Below are 26,112 nucleotides of genomic sequence, written 5' to 3'. Positions count from 1 at the left end.
GTACTGTACCATTCACCTACGTGGCTATGTCAATATTCATGACAATAAAGACGGCAGATTCATTAAAGTGGCTCAAAATGTCATAAAATAAAAAAAGTAGCTACTTTGTAATATAAACCTTATTTCTATTTTGCATTGAATGCAGCCGGCGATGTAAGGCAATGTTCACATCTGTGTCGGTGTCTCTGTTTGGAGACACCATCGCTGTGTACGTTGACATGCAAGTCTGAGTTTCAGTATAAAAGAACGGATACCCACCAGGTCCCATGATAGTAAATGGGGTTCGTCAGGCTCCGTATCCGCCTATCCTTTGATGGACCAGAATATTGGATAGGCTGAAATTAGTGTGAACCTAGCATAAGCGATTGATATTTTCATTCTGGTTGCCATGGGACAGGGACATATCTACGGCATAGCCCCCCACTTTCAAAGGACAGAAAGAGGAACGGAATTTTTGGTACATTATGGCAAATTTAGCCTAATTTTTCTTTGTGCCCCCACAGAGTAAAATGCCCCATGTCTCCCTCCAGCCACCTCCATCATTTAATGTTTCCTTCCACCTACCCCAGTTTAATGTCCCCCTTCAGCCACCCCCACAGTTTAATGTCGCCCTTCATCTGCCCTCACAGTTTAATGTCTCCCTTCATCTGCCCTCACAGTTTAATGTCTCCCTTCATCTGCCCTCACAGTTTAATGTCTCCCTTCATCTGCCCTCACAGTTTAATGTCTCCCTTCATCTGCCCTCACAGTTTAATGTCTCCCTTCATCTGCCCCCACAGTTTAATGTCTCCCTTCATCTGCCCTCACAGTTTAATGTATCCCTTCATCTGCCCCCACAGTTTAATGTCTCCTTTCATCTGCCCTCACAGTTTAATGTTCCCACCCTACCCGGTAATAAACAAACATAAAAACCTAATCCTGACCTAGCCCCATTCCCTTCTCTGAAGGCTCTGCTCCCGAAGTCTTCAGGGAACTGCAGGTGCAATGTGAGTGACATCATCAAATTGTGCCTACAGCTCCTGGGGCCGAAGCACACGAGCAGAGTGGCGAAGAAGGGAGTACAGTGTATTCAACTCATCTGAGCGTCAGATTTATGACAGTTTACTGGCATGAATAATGACTGAAATCCATGCCAGGTACCGGATTGTGTAGATTTCTGCATAGGTGCACCTCCCTTCCAGAGGGTGCACCTGATTTATAAGGAGGTGTACATTTCATACACTCTGGCATCGTGGGTATTTTCAAAACCCGCATACTAAGGGCTGGTCTTGAAAAATCCCCCCATACACTCTTGTCCAAGCAAAGCGAGCATATATAATTTTTTCATTTATATTTTTTGTATTAAAATATCAGTCCACCTACTAAATTTCACACATGTAATATAGTGCATTTGTTTATTAGTATAGTTGAGGACCCTGCAGATCCACTCATTTCACACACAGACCACTGATCTCATTAAGAACTGTGCAATACTTCTTTCTCCCTGCGGAGGCAGTATAGGGAAACTGAGCACTTGGTCTCACCATAGCTGATTGCTGGGGGTCCCAACACCAATGCATCCTGAAATCAGCCTATTAACACCTCCTTTAACATATTTGCATAGCCACGGCATCCAAAAATTGTTGATGAAAATACGGTTTATATTACAGAGGAAATTTACTTTTTGTTTTATAGTTTTATGCTCTAAACTTCTATTGATTCATCCTACTTGTGTCCTCGCTCATCTGATATATTTGCAATATTAAAGAGCATGCCCCTTAAAATTAAAAAATTGCCCCCAAAAACAACATAGGCCTCATTCTTCTATATAGTCTACCTACTATTGATGCTGGGTGAGAACCTGCAATGGCGGCCAAGTAGGTTGCCATCTAGTGTTCTACAGATTGGCTGAATTGACAGAAGACGTCTTGTCCAACTTACGTTGACAGGTGATTGTTTTTATTTTTGGGACTAGTGCTCTTTAGATCTTAGTAGGAAGTCATTCAACTGCAAAGATTACACCGTAGATGGGGTAGGAAAGTGGGATATAGTTGTATCTACTTGTATTTTGAGTGAGTGCGTGTGACATCCCCTTCCCCATCCTCCCCTCCCATAGGTAACCCCTTGACGCAGGATGAGCTGCTTTCCCCGGCCTCTCTCAACTACTCCCTACCCTCCCCATTGCGACTGGAGCCGTACTGGAGTGAAGCTTCCATTTTGGATGGAGTACCCATGGCGACAGCCGAGCCAGACGGGGTGCTTGATTTGCCTGATCTTCCTCTTTGGGCCTCTGGCCTGTCCCCGTCCCTCGTGGCTCCTGAAGACTCATCTCTGGATTGCAGCAAAGCTGAGGATGAGTGGGATGCCCCACCACGTCCATCTTCGGGCTCCCCTGATCTGGATGAGGAGGATACTGAAGCTGGAGGTCAGAGGTTAAAGATTGTGGTGGGAGAAAGCCAAACAGAGAGAGGGGATGGCCAATACCTAAACAATCATGTGTCTCATTGCAGGACCAGAGCGGGTCCAAGCCAGGATTACTGAGACCCCCACAGCGTGCAGAGTGACAGGTGGTAAAGTAGAGAGGTAAGTCTTCTAGTTTAGTATGACCTCCACCACATAAGGAGCTAGAGGAGGAATAACCATGTAAATATGTCCATTGCCCTCATCCCATTTCAGTAATCTCATCTCTCAAAGTGAAGTTCTGTATGTGAGCGCCAAAAATATTGGACTTGCTCTACTCAGAACTTCATCCCATATGTCCATGCATGGCGACCACAAATTCAAGGTCGATAGAAGACGACCACAAACCATACACAGACAACAGGGCCCAATGGATCTCAGAGTGGATCAGTTCATGGGTTGAGCATCTAAATGTTTGCTAGACGTATCAGCCATTAATGCCTACATTTACCCATTGGTATTGTCTGCTAAAGCCAAGTGTAGTCAGTCAGAGAATGGTAGACATATTTATACATCAGGAGCAAATGTTTTGAGGTCACCAAACCATGTCAGAATGTGGCCACCCCAGAAAATAAGATGGATGCAGGACTCCTCTTCCCAGAACTGTATTAAAGGGGATAACCAGTTCTTTAAAATTGGTGGCGTACCCTGTGCCTGGTAAACTTCAAACAGTGGATCGGTGAAGGTACTAAGATTGAGACCCTTGCTTATTTGTCCAATATTTTGAAGAACTGAATAACTCCTTTCATAGCAAGGAAGGGTTGGGATTTGACAAAAGGTTATGTAGAAGGAAATGAGTCCCAGATCCTTGTGTCCCATGTGGCAAAACCTGGCACCATGTTGGCCTTTTCGATGAACCTTCCTCGCTTCTTTGTACGCCATACCCTCTACTACTCCAACAAAACCAAACTATGCTACTACCTTACAGTAGGTCCTTGCAGTCTTCTGTGGCTTCTTCATCTATTGGGCTCCACATTTGTTATGGGTATGCCTTCTACTATGGCGGTTGCTCTCTTGGATCTGCTAGGTGCCCAGTGTCACATAAATCTGGTATGGTGGCCTATGTATGCCGATAATTTTAAGGCTCCCCTAGTTACTATAATGTCCAGAGCCTGGATGAACTACCGTAAGGGTTCCTGCAAGTCTACAAAGTGTGATAAATAATTTGTCCTAAGTAGGTGGCACCATCTATAACTATCGAGCTGTTACCCCAGTAATAAGTAGATTTGTCTTCCCCACTCTAGGATACTAGAATGGAGCACAGATGCCCCCTCACCCTCTTCTCCTCGTCGATCCCCTCACCAGGACAACGGTGCTCCTTTACCCTATGAAGAACTTCACCCAACATTTAAGGGCAGCGCAAGGATACGAGTGACACAACAGAGCACCTTGTACAGCTCAAGCCGGCGGGTAGAGGTAGGTACCCTCGGGAATGGGGTGATAGATTATATCTTATCAAATCCAGTATTTCATCATGTACAGAGATAGCGGTGGAAATGTCAAACTTGCGGTGACTTTCAGTACAGCTCGGAGGTTATATGTCCCTCTACCAGCTCCCTTTCCATTTTGAGGGATATTATATGTCCCTCCGCCTCACTTCCCACCAGGTCCAATTTCAAGCCCTCCCATGAAACAGCTGAGACGTTCACATCCACACAGACTGACATCTACCCTGAAGATTTCATATGGGGCTTCCCCCCAGCCCCCAGACCTGAACGGGGGAAAACATCTGCAGATTTCAGGACGGACATTTGGATTCTGTCTGATAGAAGTGCTGATCTGGGGATTTATGAGAGTCAGACATCGTCCTGCAATCCCTAGATATTCCGGGGAGAGGACTGGGTTATTTATATACCTCCCTTACATGTACTGATCCCATTATTTTATAGGATTGGGTCTATGTTCTTGGGTTATTTTGGGGCATGTTTTGCACATGCATAAGTATGTATACGTCTTTTTTAACCTGGGGGTGAGACCTACATAGCGCTTTACACCCACTTTTTTTTTTAACACAAGGATATTTTTAACCCATTATTTGGTGAAAGTGTTAGCTAAGACGAAATGTGGGGTTTCCTGACACAATTGGGGGTCTGCATAGTCCTGATTGGATTTTTTGTGGTGAGCTGCCAAAATGTGGTGCATATTGTACGTGGAGCTGCAAAGTTTGTATTGCGTCGACTGCATACTGAGCTAGACCGGGAACTGGGAGAAGGAGGCGTGGATGACGACGAGGAGACTCTGACCACCAAGGTGGTACGACGGAGAGTAATCGTCAAGGTAAATGGGTGTAGGGTGTTCTTACAAGTGTCTGAATCATAGATTGTTATAGATTAGAATTATTATATATCCATTCTATAAGAAATTATATATATGTGTACTGGATGCAGTATATCAGTGTACACTGGTGTGTGTGTGTGTATATGTATATACTGTCTCCAGTGTATATATACATCAGAAACTGCATCCTATATACCGATATACAGACCAGAAAATAGTCTCCAGTGTGTGTATATATATATATTATTTACACTAGGACTGTTCTCTGGTCTGTATATCAGTGTATAGGACGCAGTTTCCAGTGTATATATATTACATAGTAGGACAGTTCTCTGGTCTGTATATTTGTATATAGGACGCAGTCTCTGGTGTATATATATATTAGATAGTTCTCTGGTCTGTATATCAGTATATAGGACGCAATCTCCGGCGTATATATATATATATATATATATATATATATATATATATATATATATAATAGGATAGTTCTCTGGTCTGTATATCAGTATATAGGACGCAGTCTCCAGTGTATATATATTATATAATAAGACTGTTCTCTGTTCTGTATATCAGTGTATAAGACACAGTCTGTAGTGTATATATATTACATAATAGGACTGTTCTCTGATCTGTATATCAGTATATAGGACGCAGTCTCTGGTGTATATATATTACATAATGGAATCATTCTCTGATATGTATATCAGTGTATAGGACGCAGTTTCGGACTGTATATATATATATATTATAATAGAACTGTTCTCTAGTCTGTATATCAATGTATAGGATGTAATCTCTGGCATATATGTATATTATATAATAGGACTGTTCTCTGGTCTGTATATCAGTGTATAGGACACAGTCTCCAGTACAAATATTATATACGAGGGCTGTTCTCTGGTCTGTATATCAGTATATAGGACACAGTCTCTGGTGTATATATATTATATAATAGGATTGTTCTCTGGTCTGTATATCAGTATATAGGACGCAGTCTCTAGTGTATATACATTATATAATAGGACTGTTCTCTGGTCTGTATATCAGTATATAGGACACAGTCTCAAATCAAATCAAATCAAAATTAATCCTATCAAATCCCTATCAAATCTCTAGTGTACATATATTATACAGTACAATAGGTCTGTTCTCCGGTTTGTATATCAGGGTATAGGACACAGTCTCCAGTGTATATATATATATTATACTGTTCTCCGCTCTGTATATGAGTGTATAGGACGCAGTCTCCAGTGTGTGTATACATGCTTGTGTATATCCTTTATATAATAGGTCTGTTCTCCGTTCTGTATATGAGTGTATAATACGCAGTCTCCAGTGTATATATATTATACTGTTCTCCGCTCTGTATATGAGTGTATAGGACGCAGTCTCCAGTGTGTGTATACATGCTTGTGTATATCCTTTATATAATAGGTCTGTTCTCCGTTCTGTATATGAGTGTATAATACGCAGTCTCCAGTGTATATATATTATACTGTTCTCCGCTCTGTATATGAGTGTATAGGACGCAGTCTCCAGTGTATATATATATATATTATACTGTTCTCCGGTCTGTATATGAGTGTATAGGACGCAGTCTCCAGTGTGTGTATACATGCTTGTGTATATCCTTTATATAATAGGACTGTTCCCCGGTCTGTATATGAGTGTATAATACGCAGTCTCCAGTATATATATATTATACTTTTCTCCGCTCTGTATATGAGTGTATAGGACGCAGTCTCCAGTGTATATATATATATATTATACTGTTCTCCGGTCTGTATATGAGTGTATAGGACGCAGTCTCCAGTGTGTGTATACATGCTTGTGTATATCCTTTATATAATAGGACTGTTCCCTGGTCTGTATATGAGTGTACCGGACGCAATCTCCAGTGTGTGTATACATGCTTGTGTATATCCTTTATATAATAGATCTGTTCCAGACTTGGAAGTCACTTTGAATATTTGTGAATGGGACATCCTGTAAAATGATGGCACTCTCTGAATAAACCAGCTCCTTGCAGCCATTTTTAACTACCCATTGACCTGTAAATAGCCCTCGTGATCTCGTGAGCTATTTAGAGACCAATCTCGCCAGGCTCCATTAAACTGGAGTTTCACATAATGGGACTCGGCCATATGGCTTTGTAATCACAAATGTCTGCAAATGCACTCAGCGATAATAATAGTTAAAAATAGTATGGCAGAAATAACAGAATACAGCGATCTCCCGCCAGCTCTATATAGTTATGGGATTTTTTTCACCTATTCCAGGGGAATGAAGTCCCTGACATTCCTGGGGAGCAAGTGACAGAGGAAGAATTTACAGATGAGCAAGGGAACATAGTAACAAAGAAGGTGAGTGTGCTGAAAGCGTCCATTGTAGTCTGATTTTATATTGCTGGGATTTTTTGTCTTTATGATAGCTTTCTTATACTATACTTTTATGTGTATATCAGGGCCATGACATGTTTTTCCAGGCAGGATTCAAACCCAGGACTCCAGCGCTGCAAGGCTGCAGTGCTAACCACTGAGCCACTGTGTTGCCCCAGTGCCATGACTTCTATTCTCATCAGAGCCATGACAGCTATTGGACCTCCATTTTTATATGGATTGCCACAAATTCTTACAGATCCTATTGACATATATAGAAATAGCATCCATCAGGGTTTATTTTTTTGAGTTCACTTCTGCGTTTGGGCTGTTCCATTCCTCTACCCACATAAAATATGCACAGAGAAAAGTCGTGAAAGCAGCACCTTTTTCTCTACATTTTTTGTGCAGAAACCACACGGACCCATTATAGTCTATGGGGTCCGTCGGTTTCCTTTAGGTAACTGTTTTTTATGCAGATTTCCCGAATGGAAACCGGAACGCAGATGTGAGCTGGGCCTTAGTGAGATCATATCATCATCCTCCTGATGCCCCTATTCACATGCACCCTTGCCTTTGGTCGAGCATGCATGTGTTTCCAGTGGAGCTGGAGGGTAGAGACTTATATCCCATGAGAACAAATGACCAAGCATGGTGTCTTATTCTTCCTTCCCCCAAACATCATCTTTTAGGAGAGAAATAGATGGCCCCCATAAACATAACAAAGTCACTTGGTCTGTATTATTACAGTCCCTCAGCTCCTTATCTATTAATATTATACTTTATATTATTTGTTATTTTTTTTAATTACTTTTTAAAAAAAATATTTTAAAAATGAATATAAAATACAATTAAAATATTAAAGTTAATAATGTTCTTTAATGTTATTAAAGTAATAATATATATTATCTTGAAAATGTTATAAATATATATACTTGAGTATAAGCCGACCCGAATATAAGCCGAGGCCCCTAATTTTACCACAAAAAAACTGGGAAAACTTATTGACTCGAGTATAAGCCGAGTGGGGGGAAATGCAGCAGCTGCTGGAAAATTTCAAAAATTAAAATGGTCGGAGTTTTTGGGTGCAGTAGGTGCTGGGGAAGGGGAGGGGGTGTTTTGGTTGTCTGTCTGCCCCTTCCCTGAGCTTGAGGACTGGGTTTTTTTTTCCCCCACTTGGAATTCAGCCTGGCTGACTATAGGGGATCTGCAGTGCTCCTATTAACCCCTTCCCGACGGAAGAGGAGCACTGCAGATCCCCTATATTCAGTAGACCGGGCACTGTCAGACACAGGGATACCTAATGTGTTTCACAGTAAGGGCCAGTTCACACGGAGTTTACGGGCGCGCATTCTGGCACGTATACACGTGTCAGAATGTGAGTGCTCAAAACAGATCACATACATTTCAATGTATCGTTATGGGCGTATAACGCATGTAATTTTGCGGCCGCAAAATTACGCACGCAAAATTACATGTGTTATACACCTGTAACGATACATTGAAATGAATGGGATCTGTATACGTGCCAGAATGCGTGCCCGTAAACTGAGTGTGAACTCGCCCTAATTTTCTACTTTTAGATGTATTCTAGGGAAAGGAGGGATTTAGAACATTTATTATATTATTTAAAAGATTTTTTTTTCACTATTTATGGGAGATTCTATACATTACTATTGCAGCTGGTCATAGACGCCCCCCCCCCCCCCCCCCAAAAAAAAAAAAAAAAAGATTTTTCTTTTTTTGCTTGACTTGAGTATAAGCCGAGGGGGGCTTTTTCAGCACAAAAACTGTCGGCTTATACTCGAGTATATACAGTATTTATTTATTTATTTATGAATTAGTAGTAGTATCAATATGAACCGAGAACTTTCTCTCTATCTGTTTCATAAGACAGACCTTTTCAAAATACAGCCGAAAATCTGCTCTGTGTATTTCTTGTGGCCAGGTATAGTGGGGCCACATACCCCCCATTACTGAGCAGAAGATATAGTAGAACCTGACAGCCTTTCTGATGAGTTGGACAAGCAGATGCATTACAGGTGGAGTGTGGAACCCCACCTCTATAATGTCCAAATGGCTTAAGACTGAGGCCTCACGTTTAGGAAATGCAGCTTTTTTTGTTGCAGATTTTGTTGCAGTTTTTTGAGCCAAGACCAAGAATGGCTACAAAGGGAATGGGAAATATATGGAAAGTTTTTTACTTCTCCCTTTTGTTCAATCCACTCCAGGCTTTGGCTCAAAAAACTGCAGCAAAATCTGCAACAACAAAAAAAAAGGCGTTTCCGCAATGTGGAGCCTCTGCCTAGGGCCGGGCCCTCACGAGTCGGAAAAACTGCACATCTCCACTGTGGGAAAAATTGTGGCGTTTTACAGTAAGTGCAAAGTGGATGGGATTCTAGCGAACCCATTCAAAACCCGCAGTGCGGACACACCACAATTTCCAAAACTGCCGCCGTTTTGGAAATCACAGCATGTCAATTATACCTACGGAAACACTGGCGGTTTCCCCATAGATATGAGTGTAACAGAAACTCCGCGGAGGAAAACTCAGCAAACTTTATGCTGTGGGAAGAACCGTGATGCGTTCCCGCTGTGGTTTTTCCCGCAGCGCTTTATCGCTGCGGGTTACCCCGTGGGGCCTTAGCTTTAAGGAGGTTTCCTACTAAAGATAGGATATCTACAGGATAAGGAATACATGTCTGATTGCTGTGGGTGGACCAGTGGGACCCCAGCGATCACAAGGACAGGGGATGACAACTTTGGTTGTCCCCATATAGACCCAAGATTGATGTTGGATATTTTTTGATTGGAGAGATCTGCAAACTACGATCAGATCTCATGTCGAAGGCCAGCGTATTCGGGATGCATATAACATATATGCTAAATTTATTGCCATCCGGTTTCTAGGTATTAGCAGACTGTCTTGAGATAATATTGTGTTTCCTTCCATTGATGTTACCTTGATTTCTGATATCACCTACAGACAGTTCGGAAGGTCCTGCGCAGGGTGGGGCCACCAGGGTCCACAGATTTGGGGGACAATGAAGACTTGATCATTGAAGGGACATTGCAAGAGCCAGAAGAGCTTGAGAGTGAGACACCCAATTACCTGAAGTACGCAGTACTGCATCGAGAGGTATGGGCTTCCTATATCTTTTCTTCTGCATTTCTTCAACACTTTTACATGTTATCCAGGCCTGCGGATCCTGATGGGATCGGCCAGTTATGTATATGGCGATTAGTATGTGGTACTCCGACTGTTTCTTCCCAGAACAATGGGGGAAAACGCTTCCAATGGTCAATTCCAATTTAGAAGCTGAGACTGCTTCTTTTCTTGACCACTGCTCCATTTACTTCTTCAGGAGCGCGGTTCTCAGCTATGTCCACTAGTTCCATAAAAAGGATGGAGTGGTGGTAACGCAAATGTACTACCAATCCATTCTCACATATCCAGTGGTCGGACCCCCAGCAATCATAAATCTATCACCTCATGGGCCAACCCCTATATCCACATCATAGTTCTGCCTATCAGTTTGGTAATACAACCCTCTTATTGCTCCTAACTTGCAGTATTCAGCACTAGTGTATGTGATATACGGGATGGGTGACAACCCTTATAAGAGCTGGCAAAACCAATTCTCGCCCACAAATGAGCCTAAAAGCGAATGTATATATAAAGTGGAGTAACTTTGCCTTTAGCTTTCAGTACTTATCTTGTTCTGAACCTGAGTTATAGCAAGTATTATACTTCAGAGCTGCATGCAAAATTCTGCAACTTTACAGATTATCTGATCTTCATCAGTCTTTGTACCAGGATCTATGCAGTAATAGCCGTCCCATAAGTTATACTGTAAGGGGTGTGTCTGTCAACAAGCTTGTTGACTGTTTCCAATGACAACTAGTAGAATTATGAATACAGCTCTGGAGTTTAGTAGAGCATGTGACTCAGGTCTTGTTCCAGAGATTATACTGGGACTCCATCTATTATGGTTCAGAGCGGAAGATTTTCTCCTGTCTCTTGTCTCTGTTATTCTGTCTACGAAATGTTCATGTCTCTAAAAAAAATTTCATTTGTTATATTTTTCTCTATCCCATTTCATTGTTGTTTTTACCTTCTGTGTCTTTGGTCCCTTGTATAACTCTGTTGTCCCCGTGTGTCATGTGATGCCTATCCTTAATGTCCACCCCCTGGCCTCATGTCCCTACCCCGGGCTGCCCCTGGCAGGCGGAGGACGAGTTTGACTCTTTGAGATCAGAGGTCGGAGACGGGAGGAAAGGGGCACAGATTGTGAAAAGAGCCGGCACCAAACGGGTGCAGCAGTGAGACCACAAAACTGGGACACCCAAAATAATGGGAAACACCCAGGTAATAAATATCAATAAGGGACATTCCCAGGTAACATCTTAACCAATGGCACCTCTACACTAACTAGGGTCACCTTATTTCATCCCTGTGAATGCCATAACCTAGATCTGTGGTCACTTACCCCGATATGATATGACTGTATTTGCCATATGTTCCTCTACCTTCTAAAATTGATATTTTACTGACTCCATTAATAGTCTACTGGTACCAGCTTCATTCTAACAATACCATATAGAGTATTAAACATTGGCATGGGATATGATCATGGGTGTAGCAATACGGTTGTAGAGGTAGCTGTGACATCCAAACCCTGGTGCCTGAGTAGGCCCAAACCCCCTCTGCCAAGTATGAAGACACCAGTATTATCAAAGGCACATGGTTGGCGGAGGTCTGGTACAAATTTTGCATTTGGGCCATAGAGCTTTACATGAAACTTCTGGGTAAAAACAATTTATTGGGACTCTGTGTAATTCTGGATTTCCCCTGCGGAGGTTATGTAGGGACACTAACACTGAGGTTTCTCTACAGGTCATAGCCATTCACTGGGGTCCTAGCAAAGGGATTAGCTTATTGTCCCTTCTAACAAAGCACATGACCCCTATAATATCAGTTCATGATAAATTCATTCATTTTGAGATTTAATAAAACACATATTTTGCCTCGGTTTGTCACATCCACCGGTCTTACTTGTCTTGCCCCCTTGGCCGTCCACGCTTACATAGTCCTTTCACTCATTTTGTTGTAACTTCTCTGTTCTTCTAATACTTTACTGTATAATATTCATGTAAAGTCTGTTATTTGTCTCTCATAGGATTACCAATTGCGTTACATAACTATGCATGCGACCCATATGCTGGCGCAGCCCTATTGACTCCATAATAGGGACCATGGGCATTCTGTGTACCACTGTATGATGTTTGGCATATATACTGGGATATCACCCTTAATACCCAATGGAGACCTTTGTCTGGATGGGTGGGACACCATACCTGATCCTATCCTATATCATAGTCACCCACAATCCCAATCCTATTTCACTATCCTATATACCCCACTATATACTGACCCCTGGAATAACTGACCTGCTCATTGTTCCTTCCTGTTGCTGTTTGTCCCGCTTCACCACTTCTGTTGCTCCTTGTCAGGGTGAGTTTATATAGCGGATTTTTTGTGGCTGAATCTGTTGCATAAAAATCTGCCTCCTATTCATGTCAATGGGAGACAGATGATAGCGCCCTGTCCAATCTTTGGGCAGATTCTGCTCAACCATCCCATTGAAGTGAACAGAAGTAGAAATCCGTCTGCCAATGGCAGGAATGGCGGACAGATTTAGCAATGTGAACTTATCTGGGCACCTTAAAGGTATTTTCTTGAAACACTCCCTGTCCAGCCTCAAAGTATATTACAAAAATTTGCAGGATTTGCACAAAAATTTTGCAGGATGTGTATGAGGTGGGTAACATCCACCACAAAACTGCCATGTGTGAACTACTGTAAGTTTTCCCTAAGCACTAGGTATGATGACGCCTAACACAATGGCACATCTAATTTTAGAGTTGGCAGCTGCCTGCGGGTCAGTGTATGGCGGGCTCAGCTGTGCAGGACAATTTGGAAATAAATTCTTGGAATATCAGTTTGGTGCCATATTGTGCATTCCGCTTTACACCAGCATGTAGACACTTTACAATAGAAGCGAGAGCAGAAAGCGTGAACAATGAGGGCAGCCATTGCAATATTCAGTCATGTGCATGTGAGATAGATGCGAGCTATAGGGGATGTTCTAAGGAGAAGAGAAATATGAGCGGTATCAATATCAAGAGCGACCAATAAGCTCCAACAGGTCTGTTATAATAATAGGACAAATTTGGCAGCTGCCCAGGGTCCCACTGCTGAAGGGCACCTCTGTAATGTGGGACAGGCAGGACGGAGCTCAGAGCGCTGACTTTACAGAGAAATTATCACCTCATTACAGAATCATTGGAGGCATAGACGCCGAGTTTCATATGGATAAACATATTGCCCGGGCTAGTAGGGTTTACCCTTCAACCAGGGCCAACTCCGCTTCACTCGGGCTCAACAGTTGTTATAGTGTGATCCCGCCACAACCATCCTAGGAATGTGCAAAACTCCACTTGACGGACACAATTTATTGCAATCGAGTGATGGTTTCTTCTCTAGTCATGCCTAAAGCTAAATGTAGAGATCTGAGGATTGTAGACACAGAGGATGGATTTGGCCAAGGGTGCATGTATTCTCTATAGGAATAGGCAGCTGTCAGACACCATGGTGGCTCATCCCACTTAAAGGGGTTGTCTAGGATTTAGTTTTTATTCTTCCTTAGGATAGGCCATACCAATCCGATTGGTGGGGCTGACGAGGGGTGGCATATAGAAGCAGATACCTCTGTACCCTGTATAGTGCCCAGGCGCTGTTAATGCATTTCAGTTCCCATTGACATTAATTTAAGCAGAATTAACGCCTGCCTGCTATACAAGGCACTGAGCTCTCTGCTTCTGGCTCTGTGCACTGTATAGCATGGGAACTGGCCATGTCCCCAAACAACTGAATCATGTGTTAGGATAGGTCTTAAATAAAATAAAAAAATCCTGGACAGTCCCTTTAACAGCAAAGGATCAGGCATGTTAAAATTGAAAACGCACAACCTGTCCATTGGAGGAAAGTTGGGTTCCCCCATACACTATAGATGGTCCACTGGTTTGGCCAATGATCATCTAATGAATTTGACCATCTTCACACTTAGAACTGGTAGATTACCAGTCTAACAGCAGTGCGGAGATCAAGGGCAACCAGTAGAATTTTGGTCAGACCCTCGAAATCTTGCCTGCTGCCAATGCAACATATAGTTGAAGGAGCCCCAGGCAGTCATTGATATTAGCCCTTGCCCAAATATGATAAGGGCTAGCACCAATATGGCTGATGCCCCTACAGATGGACACAGCCAGTTAATGCATCTTAAAGGAGTTTTTGTAAGAACCCGTCCCTTTACTAGTGGTGCTGCTGGTGTGGTCATAGATGACCTTCGCTGCTAATAACCTGATGGAGATATTGCATGTTCCATCGCTCATGTTCCTCGTCCTGCCTTCATGTTGGCGTGGGATCTAAATATACACAGATATTTGTGCCCTGTTATATTAGGACCTCCCGGGACACAGCCTGGTCTCTGTCACTGTGTCCCCTGGAGGTGTGATTTATCCTCTGATAAGCTACATGTGCCCTTTGCTCCCCGTCCTATCCAATCAGAAGACTATCCCCGGTCTACCCCCTCCCCAGTCACACATCACATGGGTGCAATGCTATGTGACACTGACAGGGACAGGAAGATAAATATAGACATATGATGAGTGTCAGGGGCTGCGTCCTCTTCCAATACTGCATAGTTGTGCACCTGAGGACATAGACGGTAACAACTGGAGAATTCCACTAATACTGTACAAAGCCATCGACCAGTACAGTAACACCGTATAGCAGAATACAACTACCCGGAATAGTTAGAGTAGCATGGTAAATAATACCACATGCGCTATCACAGAGGACACATTGCCAAGGATGGCAAAAAGTTATCAATTTACTGTATATTTGGTAACTGTATGTTGGTAGTATTTGAGCACTGTGAGGTTGTATTATTTGAGTACTGTTTGGTGGCATTATTTGAGCACTGCCTGATAGTTGAACGCTGTATGGTGGTATTATTTGTGCTCTCTATGGTGGTAGTATTTGTGCACTGTATGGTGGTAGTATTTGTGCACTGTATGGTGGTAGTATTTGTGCACTGTATGTTGGTAGTATTTGTGCACTGTATGGTGGTAGTATTTGTGCACTGTATGTTGGTAGTATTTGTGCACTGTATGGTGGTAGTATTTGTGCACTGTATGGTGGTAGTATTTGTGCACTGTATGTTGGTAGTATTTGAGCACTGTATGGTGGTAGTATTTGTGCACTGTATGTTGGTAGTATTTGAGCACTGTATGGTGGTAGTATTTGAGCACTGTATGTTGGTAGTATTTGAGCACTGTGAGGTTCAATTATTTGAGTTCTGTTTGATGGCATTATTTGAGCACTGCCTGATAGTTGAATGCTGTATGGTGGTATTATTTGTTCACTGTCGCAGAATAATATAACGTATGTATGGTGGCATTGCTTGAATGACGGTATCATTTGAGCACGGTGTGATGGTTTTATTTGAGTACTGTATGAATGTGCTATTTGAGCACTGCTGGTGATATTTTAGCAATGTATGGTTGTATTGTCAGATCATTGTATTATTTGAGCATTGTGTGGCAGTATAATTTAAAGGGATCCTATCATTTAAACTCAATTTTTTGTGACTATCACGTAGAAATAGCCTTAAGAAAGACTATTCATCTTCTACCTTTAGATGTCTTCTCCGGGCCCGCCCTTCGGTATATAATCCAGTTTTCGTCTGTATGCAAATGAGTTCTCTCGCAGCACTGGGGGCGTCCCCAATGCTGCAAGAGAACGCTTCATCGCCGCCTCGATCTTCTTCAGGAACGTCTTCTTCACGCGTCTTCTTCCAGGGATTGGCTTCAAACTTCTAGGGCAAAGCCGACTGCGCATGCCCACTGGCCACAAGAAAATGGCCGCTTACAATACTGTGTAAGCGGCCATTTTTTGTGGCCGGTGGGCATGCGCAGTCAGCTGCTCAAGGCCTAGAAGTTTTAAGCCACCGCCGGAAGAAGACGCAATGAAGACCCGTTGCTGAAGAAGATGGAGGCGGTGCTGGAGAGTTCTCTCGCAGCATTGGGGACACCCCCAGTGCTGCGAGAGAACTCATTTGCATACAGACGAAAACTGGATTATATACCGAAGGGCAGCCCCGGAGAAGACATCTAAAGGTAGGAGATGAATAGCCTTACTTAGGGCTATTCCTACGTGATAGTCACAAAAAATTGAGTTTAAATGATAGGATCCCTTTAAGATATAATTTAATCTCTGTATAGTTGTATTTTTGGAGTCCTGTTTGGCAGTATTTGTGTAATGTATGGTGGTACTATTTAAGCACTATGTTGTGGTATAATGTATGCTCTGTATTGTAGTATTATGTGTGCACTAAAGGGTAATATTTTGCCTCATGGCTAGTTAAGCATTCTACAGTATAGTTTGGAATGACATTAAAGCTGCTTTCTCACCGCATTTTGCGGTATCTGCTTTCCGTATGTGCTGGGTAGGCACATATCATATAGTTCCATACACCGTCTACAACCCGGTGCGCGTTCTGGTTCGCTTTTGGGGTCTCATAGGGCATGAGGACGAGAATACGTTCGATATATGGCGTATAATACGGCGGGCACGTGCAATAGGCCGGGCTGGGGTTAATTTGCAACTACAATTGTACTAGAGAGAGGGCAATGAAGGACACGTCTGGGACAGGAGATTGGACAGAATAAGGACATGAGCGGCAGAACGGGATTAATTACTATATAGAGAACACAATGCCATTTCCGCTCCATGTCACCGCCGCTATTACACATAGACAATGGCCGCTCTAATTCTGGCCCATCCAGCTAAATATAAGTACCAGCCTGCGCCACCCCAGGGATGGCGGCTTACTAATCACTCGTCACACACAGGCAAGAGAACAAAACCCCAGTAAATAATAATCCTTCAGTCACATTAACTATTCAGCCTCTTCTTAAGATCTGATTCTGGAAAAGCTGGGTAACAAACAATAGAGCCGACAACGCAGCACTTAAAGGAGACGTCACCCAGCTTTCCCAGCAGCAGGATAATGGGTGAGCAGGATACATAACGGTCTTGTCATAAATGTCTATTGTCTATATGCGTCATATTAGCCAAGGAGACTCAGCATGCTTTGGCGTCACACCCCCCTCTTGTTAAAGCTTCACCCCATTGGGGGTGTTGCACACCCCTATATGTAAAATGCCGCACAAATGTCCCTTCTGTGTGACATGAATGGCGCCTGTCACATATGAAAAGGAGGCATGACCGCTACATCATGAAAAAGAGGGTACGGTGATGCCCAATAGGTAACATAACCATACCGTAGTGGCTGTGCCCATAGGGCACAAGCTTTTGCTGCACCATTTTGGCAAGCATGATCTTAAAGGAGCCGCAGGCCTCCACTACCCATGGTCTCTCAGGCACCATGCCGCTGCCCAAATAATCAGTCCACCCCTGTTTTCCCGAGACGTCCTATTCTCTCAGGTTCTTCAACTGTTTTCTGGAAAAGCTGTGTGACAACCAATATGGCCACCATTACAGGATCCAAAGGGTTGTCACCAGACTGGTGAATGGCAGATTGGCCCAGTTATGCAGTAATACGGGGGCCAGGGGTGTATAACGTCATATTTTTGCTAAACAGGAATATGAAAAAACTGGATGAGCATCCCAGCGGCGGCCATATTGCATGACACCCAGCTTTTCCAGGTATTATATGAATACATGCGACTGTTATCATTGGCAGCAATGGAAGAATTCACTTTTATTTTTCCGTCTCTCCCCAGAATTACACCTCAAGTACAAGCTATTGAAGCCGACCTGACTGCCATTTACTGCACCCCACAGACTACGAATCAGAACCGAATTTCTCCTCGCTCATCTATTAGCAGACATCTCCCCTCCCGGAAGAATAAATCACTGAGGGGTCCCTCCCCCTCCAAAGTCCGAAGCAGACGCTCACCCCCCTGTATGCTCACGGCATGAAGATTTGCACCCTGCATGTTACAAAGTAATATGCATGAGATGACATTGGGGAAGAAGACAAGAGTTGCCCCCCTCCCTTCTTCCCACCTTTCAAATTCACCTGCCCCTCCTTGTACCCCCTTATCCCATTTATCCCCAGCAGGGGGGGCATTTACGGAATCAGACTGGAAAAAAAAAAAAGTGGGTGACACTTAAGCTTTCCCTTTACACCTATCCCAGCTGCAAAATGCTTTGCGTCTCAGATGTATATCAGTACTGAGTATGTCTATACACTCTACAGCAGCATTAAGGGAGCCCCCCAACCCCCCCGACTTTATATTATATTCGTCTGTCCGTCGACAAACAGCAATAGGAATATCCCTCAGCCTGGGTAAGGATTGTCTTCCAGGCCACGGGGCACAGCACAACGTTGACCGGGCAGACCAGGCAAAGGGTCCTGCATGTTGCAATTTGCGCTCAAAAATTCTCTCCGAAAGCGAAAGGGCTACACGTTCGAGATACTCGGTATCGTTCCGCAGGGGCGCGTCTTCACCCGAAGAGGGCTACAAAAAGTGTATGTAGATACTCAGTACCATTATACAGCGCGGCATGTTCTTCTTTTTCAGGTGGCTATGGCATTTTTAGGGGCACTCGGCACCATTATACAGTGCAGCATGCTTATTCTCAAGCTACTGGTAGTGCATATAAAGGTAGTCTGCATTATTGTACAGTGCAGTACGTTTATACCGGGGGGACGGAGGTGTATAGATATAACCAGATCCATTACATTGCAGGGCCGCATGTTTATTACCAGGGGCTAGGAGTGTATAGAGATACTCATTCTCATTATACAGTGCAGCATGTTCATTACCAGGGGCTGAAAGTGCGTAGAGATGCTCAGTGTCTTTATACAATGCATTAGGGGTAGGGGGGGTGCAGGGATTAAACTGCCCCCCTGACTCAGGAATGTGGTTCCAGCTTTAGGGGGGGAGGGGAGAATTCTATATATTAAGGATTTAAGCGACCCCCTCCCCACTACAGTTATCCCAAGTCCAGACCCTCCAGCCCTGCTCCGGAGAGACAAAGCACTCACCTTCACAACCTCTCCAGCGCTCTTTTTAGATGCAATTTCTGATATGCATAAGAAGCTGATTGTACAATAACTGCTCATATGGGAATAAATACTATGCAATATAATCTTATTACGAGTCATTCAGTCTGTGCCCTGATTGTAATACTAAGAATTACCACACAGTGGCGGTGTTGAGCTAAGTTTGTATAACAATGTGGTTGCAGTAGAGGATTCTACAAGTATAGGTTCTCCAGATGCTGGATGACTACATGTCACAGTGTGGTCGGACAGGACGACACAGAAGAAGATGTGCTGGTAGAGGTTTCCATTAAGGGATTTTGAGTGGAGATACATAAATGGACTCCGCATGTACATAGAAGACAGCAACAGGAAGAGACGATTGTGAGCACCTCAGAAAAAGACTGTAAAAATGTATGCAGTTTTCTAAAACTAAGATCTGTGCTCCATGTGACAAACAAGACATGCAATGAGATGACGCCTGCTTAAGCAGAAAGTACAGAACCTTAAGGGTAAGTTCACACGTTTTGGCAAAAACCGCATCAAAAACTGTGTCACTATTTTTCCGCCTCCCATTGACTCCTGTTGGTTTTTTCAGGAGGAATCCGCAAGAAGAAAGGTCATAGCAGTTCTTTTTTCCACTAGCGGAAAAAAAAAGCTAACGGATTACATAGGACTCTATTCCGCCTGAAATTCCTGACCAAAAAACTCTGTGTGAACCCATCCTAAGAGAGCCTTCACACGGAGTAAACGCGCGTGTATTTTTGTAAAAATACGCCTGTAAAATGTCATTGAAAGCATAGAGGAAAAAAAAGCCTGCCATTGATTTCAATGGGGAGCACACGTATGCCGGCTTCCATTCAAGTCAATGGGAACTGCTTTTTACGCTTTTTCTGAACTCGTTTTTATGATCAGAATGAGCGCAGCGTTACATCGTGTAAAGGCTCCCTAAAAGTGTACAATTATTTCAGCCTCTTTTACACACAGGCATGACTCATGTTACAATACAGATAATACACACAGTGATGTCACAATACAGGGAGAATACACACAGTGATGTCACAGTACAGGATAATACACACAGTGATGTCACAGTACAGGGATAATACACACAGTGATGTCACAGTACAGGGATAATACACACAGTGATGTCACAGTACAGGGATAATACACACAGTGATGTCACAGTACAGGGATAATACACACAGTGATGTCACAGTACAGAGATAATACACAGTGATGTCACAGTACAGGGATAATACACACAGTGATGTCACAGTACAGGGATAATACACACAGTGATGTCACAGTACAGGGATAATACACAGTGATGTCACAGTACAGGGAGAATACACACAGTGATGTCACAGTACAGGGAGAATACACACAGTGATGTCACAATACAGGGAGAATACACACAGTGATGTCACAGTACAGGATAATACACACAGTGATGTCACAGTACAGGGAGAATACACAGTGATGTCACAGTACAGGGAGAATACACACAGTGATGTCACAGTACAGGGAGAATACACACAGTGATGTCACAGTACAGGGATAATACACACAGTGATGTCACAGTACAGGGAGAATACACAGTGATGTCACAGTACAGGGAGAATACACACAGTGATGTCACAGTACAGGAAGAATACACACAGTGATGTCACAGTACAGGGAGAATACACACAGTGATGTCACAGTACAGGGAGAATACACACAGTGATGTCACAGTACAGGGATAATACACACAGTGATGTCACAGTACAGAGATAATACACACAGTGATGTCACAGTACAGAGATAATACACACAGTGATGTCACAGTACATGATAATACACACAGTGATGTCACAGTACAGGATAATACACACAGTGATGTCACAGTACAGGGATAGTACACACAGTGATGTCACAGTACAGGATAATACACACAGTGATGTCACAGTACAGGGATAATACACACAGTGATGTCACAGTACAGGGATAATACACACAGTGATGTCACAGTACAGGGATAATACACACAGTGATGTCACTGTACAGGGATAATACACACAGTGATGTCACAGTACAGAGATAATACACACAGTGATGTCACAGTACAGGGAGAATACACACAGTGATGTCACAGTACAGGGATAATACACACAGTGATGTCACAGTACAGGGATAATACACACAGTGATGTCACAGTACAGGATAATACACACAGTGATGTCACAGTACAGAGATAATACACACAGTGATGTCACAGTACATGATAATACACACAGTGATGTCACAGTACAGGATAATACACACAGTGATGTCACAGTACAGGGATAGTACACACAGTGATGTCACAGTACAGGATAATACACACAGTGATGTCACAGTACAGGGATAATACACACAGTGATGTCACAGTACAGGGATAATACACACAGTGATGTCACAGTACAGGGATAATACACACAGTGATGTCACTGTACAGGGATAATACACACAGTGATGTCACAGTACAGAGATAATACACACAGTGATGTCACAGTACAGGGAGAATACACACAGTGATGTCACAGTACAGGATAATACACACAGTGATGTCACAGTACAGGGATAATACACACAGTGATGTCACAGTACAGGATAATACACACAGTGATGTCACAGTACAGGGATAATACACACAGTGATGTCAAAGTACAGGGATAATACACACAGTGATGTCACAGTACAGGGATAATACACACAGTGATGTCACAGTACAGGGATAATACACACAGTGATGTCAAAGTACAGGGATAATACATAAAGTGATGTCACAGTACAGGGATAATACACACAGTGATGTCACAGTACAAAGATAATACACACAGTGATGTCACAGAACAGAGATAATACACACAGTGATGTCACAGTACAGGATAATACACACAGTGATGTCACAGTACAGGGATAATACACACAGTGATGTCACAGAACAGAGATAATACACACAGTGATGTCACAGTACAGGGATAATACACACAGTGATGTCACAGTACAGGATAATACACACAGTGATGTCACAGTACAGGATAATACACACGGTGATGTCACAGTACAGGATAATACACACAGTGATGTCACAGAACAGAGATAATACACACAGTGATCTCACAGTACAGGATAATACACACAGTGATGTCACAGTACAGAGATAGTACACACAGTGATGTCACAGTACAGGGATAATACACACAGTGATGTCACAGTACAGAGATAGTACACACAGTGATGTCACAGTACAGGGATAATACACACAGTGATGTCACAGTACAGAGATAATACACACAGTGATGTCACAGTACAGAGATAATACACACAGTGATGTCACAGTACAGGATAATACACACAGTGATGTCACAGTACAGAGATAATACACACAGTGATGTCACAGTACAGAATAATACACAGTGATGTCACAGTACAGGGATAATACACACAGTGATGTCACAGTACAGGGATAATACACACAGTGATGTCACAGTACAGGGAGAATACACACAGTGATGTCACAGTACAGGGATAATACACACAGTGATGTCACAGTACAGGGATAATACACACAGTGATGTCACAGTACAGGGAGAATACACACAGTGATGTCACAGTACAGGGATAGTACACACAGTGATGTCACAGTACAGGGATAGTACACACAGGGATGTCACAGTACAGAGATAGTACACACAGTGATGTCACAGTACAGGATAATACACACAGTGATGTCACAGTACAGAGATAATACACACAGTGATGTCACAGTACAGGGATAATACACACAGTGATGTCAAAGTACAGGGATAATACACACAGTGATGTCACAGTACAGGGATAATACACACAGTGATGTCACAGTACAGGGATAATACACACAGTGATGTCACAGTACAGGATAATACACACAGTGATGTCACAGTACAGAGATAATACACACAGTGATGTCACAGTACAGGGATAATACACACAGTGATGTCAAAGTACAGGGATAATACACACAGTGATGTCACAGTACAGAGATAATACACACAGTGATGTCACAGTACAGGGATAATACACACAGTGATGTCACAGTAGAGAGATAATACACACAGTGATGTCACAGTACAGGGATAGTACACACAGTGATGTCACAGTACAGGGATAATACAGACAGTGATGTCACAGAACAGAGATAATACACACAGTGATGTCACAGTACAGGGATAATACACAGAGTGATGTCACAGTACAGGGATAATACACACAGTGATGTCACAGAACAGAGATAATACACACAGTGATGTCACAGTACAGGGATAGTACACACAGTGATGTCACAGTACAGGGATAATACACACAGTGATGTCACAGTACAGAGATAGTACACACAGTGATGTCACAGTACAGAGATAATACACACAGTGATGTCACAGTACAGGGATAATACACACAGTGATGTCACAGTACAGGGATAATACACACATTGATGTCACAGAACAGAGATAGTACACACAGTGATGTCACAGTACAGGGATAATACACACAGTGATGTCACAGTACAGAGATAATACACACAGTGATGTCACAGTACAGGATAATACACACAGTGATGTCACAGTACAGAGATAATACACACAGTGATGTCACAGTAAAGGGATAATACACACAGTGATGTCACAGTACAGGATAATACACAGTGATGTCACAGTACAGGGATAATACACACAGTGATGTCACAGTACAGGGAGAATACACACAGTGATGTCACAGTACAGGGATAATACACACAGTGATGTCACAGTACAGGGAGAATACACACAGTGATGTCACAGTACAGGGATAATACACACAGTGATGTCACAGTACAGGGAGAATACACACAGTGATGTCACAGTACAGGGAGAATACACACAGTGATGTCACAGTACAGGGATAGTACACACAGTGATGTCACAGTACAGGGAGAATACACACAGTGATGTCACAGTACAGGGATAATACACAGAGTGATGTCACAGTACAGGGATAATACACGCAGTGATGTCACAGTACAGGATAATACACACAGTGATGTCACAGTACAGGGATAATACACACAGTGATGTCACAGTACAGGATAATACACACAGTGATGTCACAGTACAGGGATAGTACACACAGTGATGTCACAGTACAGAGATAGTACACACAGTGATGTCACAGTACAGGATAATACACACAGTGATGTCACAGTACAGAGATAATACACACAGTGATGTCACAGTACAGGGATAATACACACAGTGATGTCACAGTACAGGGATAATACACACAGTGATGTCACAGTACAGGGATAATACACACAGTGATGTCACAGTACAGGGATAATACACACAGTGATGTCACAGTACAGGGATAATACACACAGTGATGTCACAGTACAGGGATAATACACACAGTGATGTCACAGTACAGGGATAATACACACAGTGATGTCACAGTACAGGGATAATACACACAGTGATGTCACAGTACAGGGATAATACACACAGTGATGTCACAGTACAGGGATAATACACACAGTGATGTCACAGTACAGGATAATACACACAGTGATGTCACAGTACAGCGATAATACACACAGTGATGTCACAGTACAGGGATAATACACACAGTGATGTCACAGTACAGGGATAATACACACAGTGATGTCACAGTACAGGACAATACACACAGTGATGTCACAGTACAGAGATAATACACACAGTGATGTCACAGAACAGAGATAATACAGACAGTGATGTCACAGTACAGGGATAATACACACAGTGATGTCACAGTACAGAGATAATACACACAGTGATGTCACAGTACAGGGATAGTACACACAGTGATGTCACAGTACAGGGATAATACACACAGTGATGTCACAGTACAGAGATAATACACACAGTGATGTCACAGTACAGGGATAGTACACACAGTGATGTCACAGAACAGAGATAATACACACAGTGATGTCACAGTACAGGGATAATACACAGTGATGTCACAGTATAGGGATAATACACACAGTGATTTCACAGTACAGGGAGAATACACACAGTGATGTCACAGTACAGGGATAATACACACAGTGATGTCACAGAACAGAGATAATACACACAGTGATGTCACAGTACAGGATAATACACACAGTGATGTCACAGTACAGGGATAATACACACAGTGATGTCACAGTACAGGATAATACACACAGTGATGTCACAGTACAGGGATAGTACACACAGTGATGTCACAGTACAGGGATAGTACACACAGTGATGTCACAGTACAGGGATAATACACACAGTGATGTCACAGTACAGGGATAATACACACAGTGATGTCACAGTACAGAGATAATACACACAGTGATGTCACAGTACAGGATAATACACACAGTGAGGTCACAGTACAGGATAATACACAGTGATGTCACAGTACAGGGATAATACACACAGTGATGTCACAGTACAGGGAGAATACACACAGTGATGTCACAGTACAGGGAGAATACACACAGTGATGTCACAGTACAGGGATAATACACACAGTGATGTCACAGAACAGAGATAATACACACAGTGATGTCACAGTACAGGATAATACACACGGTGATGTCACAGTACAGGATAATACACACAGTGATGTCACAGAACAGAGATAATACACACAGTGATCTCACAATACAGGATAATACACACAGTGATGTCACAGTACAGAGATAGTACACACAGTGATGTCACAGTACAGGGATAATACACACAGTGATGTCACAGTACAGAGATAGTACACACAGTGATGTCACAGTACAGGGATAATACACACAGTGATGTCACAGT

General features: G+C 42.8%; 1 protein-coding gene across 10 annotated transcripts in view; it reads left to right on the top strand.

The window, feature by feature from the left end:
• The window catches only part of ANK1 (ankyrin 1), a 183,494-nt gene extending 164,145 nt beyond the window's left edge, over positions 1-19,349 (top strand). For 7 of the 10 annotated variants that reach the window (XM_075272759.1, XM_075272754.1, XM_075272755.1 and 4 more), the window contains 7 exons: positions 2,096-2,404; positions 2,490-2,562; positions 3,684-3,855; positions 6,999-7,082; positions 10,084-10,236; positions 11,326-11,466; positions 17,970-19,349. In XM_075272759.1, the coding sequence (XP_075128860.1) occupies positions 2,096-2,404; positions 2,490-2,562; positions 3,684-3,855; positions 6,999-7,082; positions 10,084-10,236; positions 11,326-11,424 (890 nt within the window). In that variant the 3' untranslated portion in view covers positions 11,425-11,466; positions 17,970-19,349. Of the gene's footprint in view, positions 1-2,095; positions 2,405-2,489; positions 2,563-3,683; positions 3,856-4,055; positions 4,717-6,998; positions 7,083-10,083; positions 10,237-11,325; positions 11,467-17,969 lie in introns of those variants that run through there. The other 3 variants (XM_075272756.1, XM_075272758.1, XM_075272760.1) reach the window with 3 other exon arrangements.
• Positions 19,350-26,112: the final 6,763 nt, after the last annotated feature.

Source organism: Leptodactylus fuscus, chromosome 5, assembly GCF_031893055.1.
Source record: "Leptodactylus fuscus isolate aLepFus1 chromosome 5, aLepFus1.hap2, whole genome shotgun sequence".
Classification (NCBI taxonomy): domain Eukaryota; kingdom Metazoa; phylum Chordata; class Amphibia; order Anura; family Leptodactylidae; genus Leptodactylus; species Leptodactylus fuscus.
The sequence above is the reverse complement of the archived record's forward strand: the minus strand, read 5'-3'. Positions and strand labels throughout refer to the sequence as shown.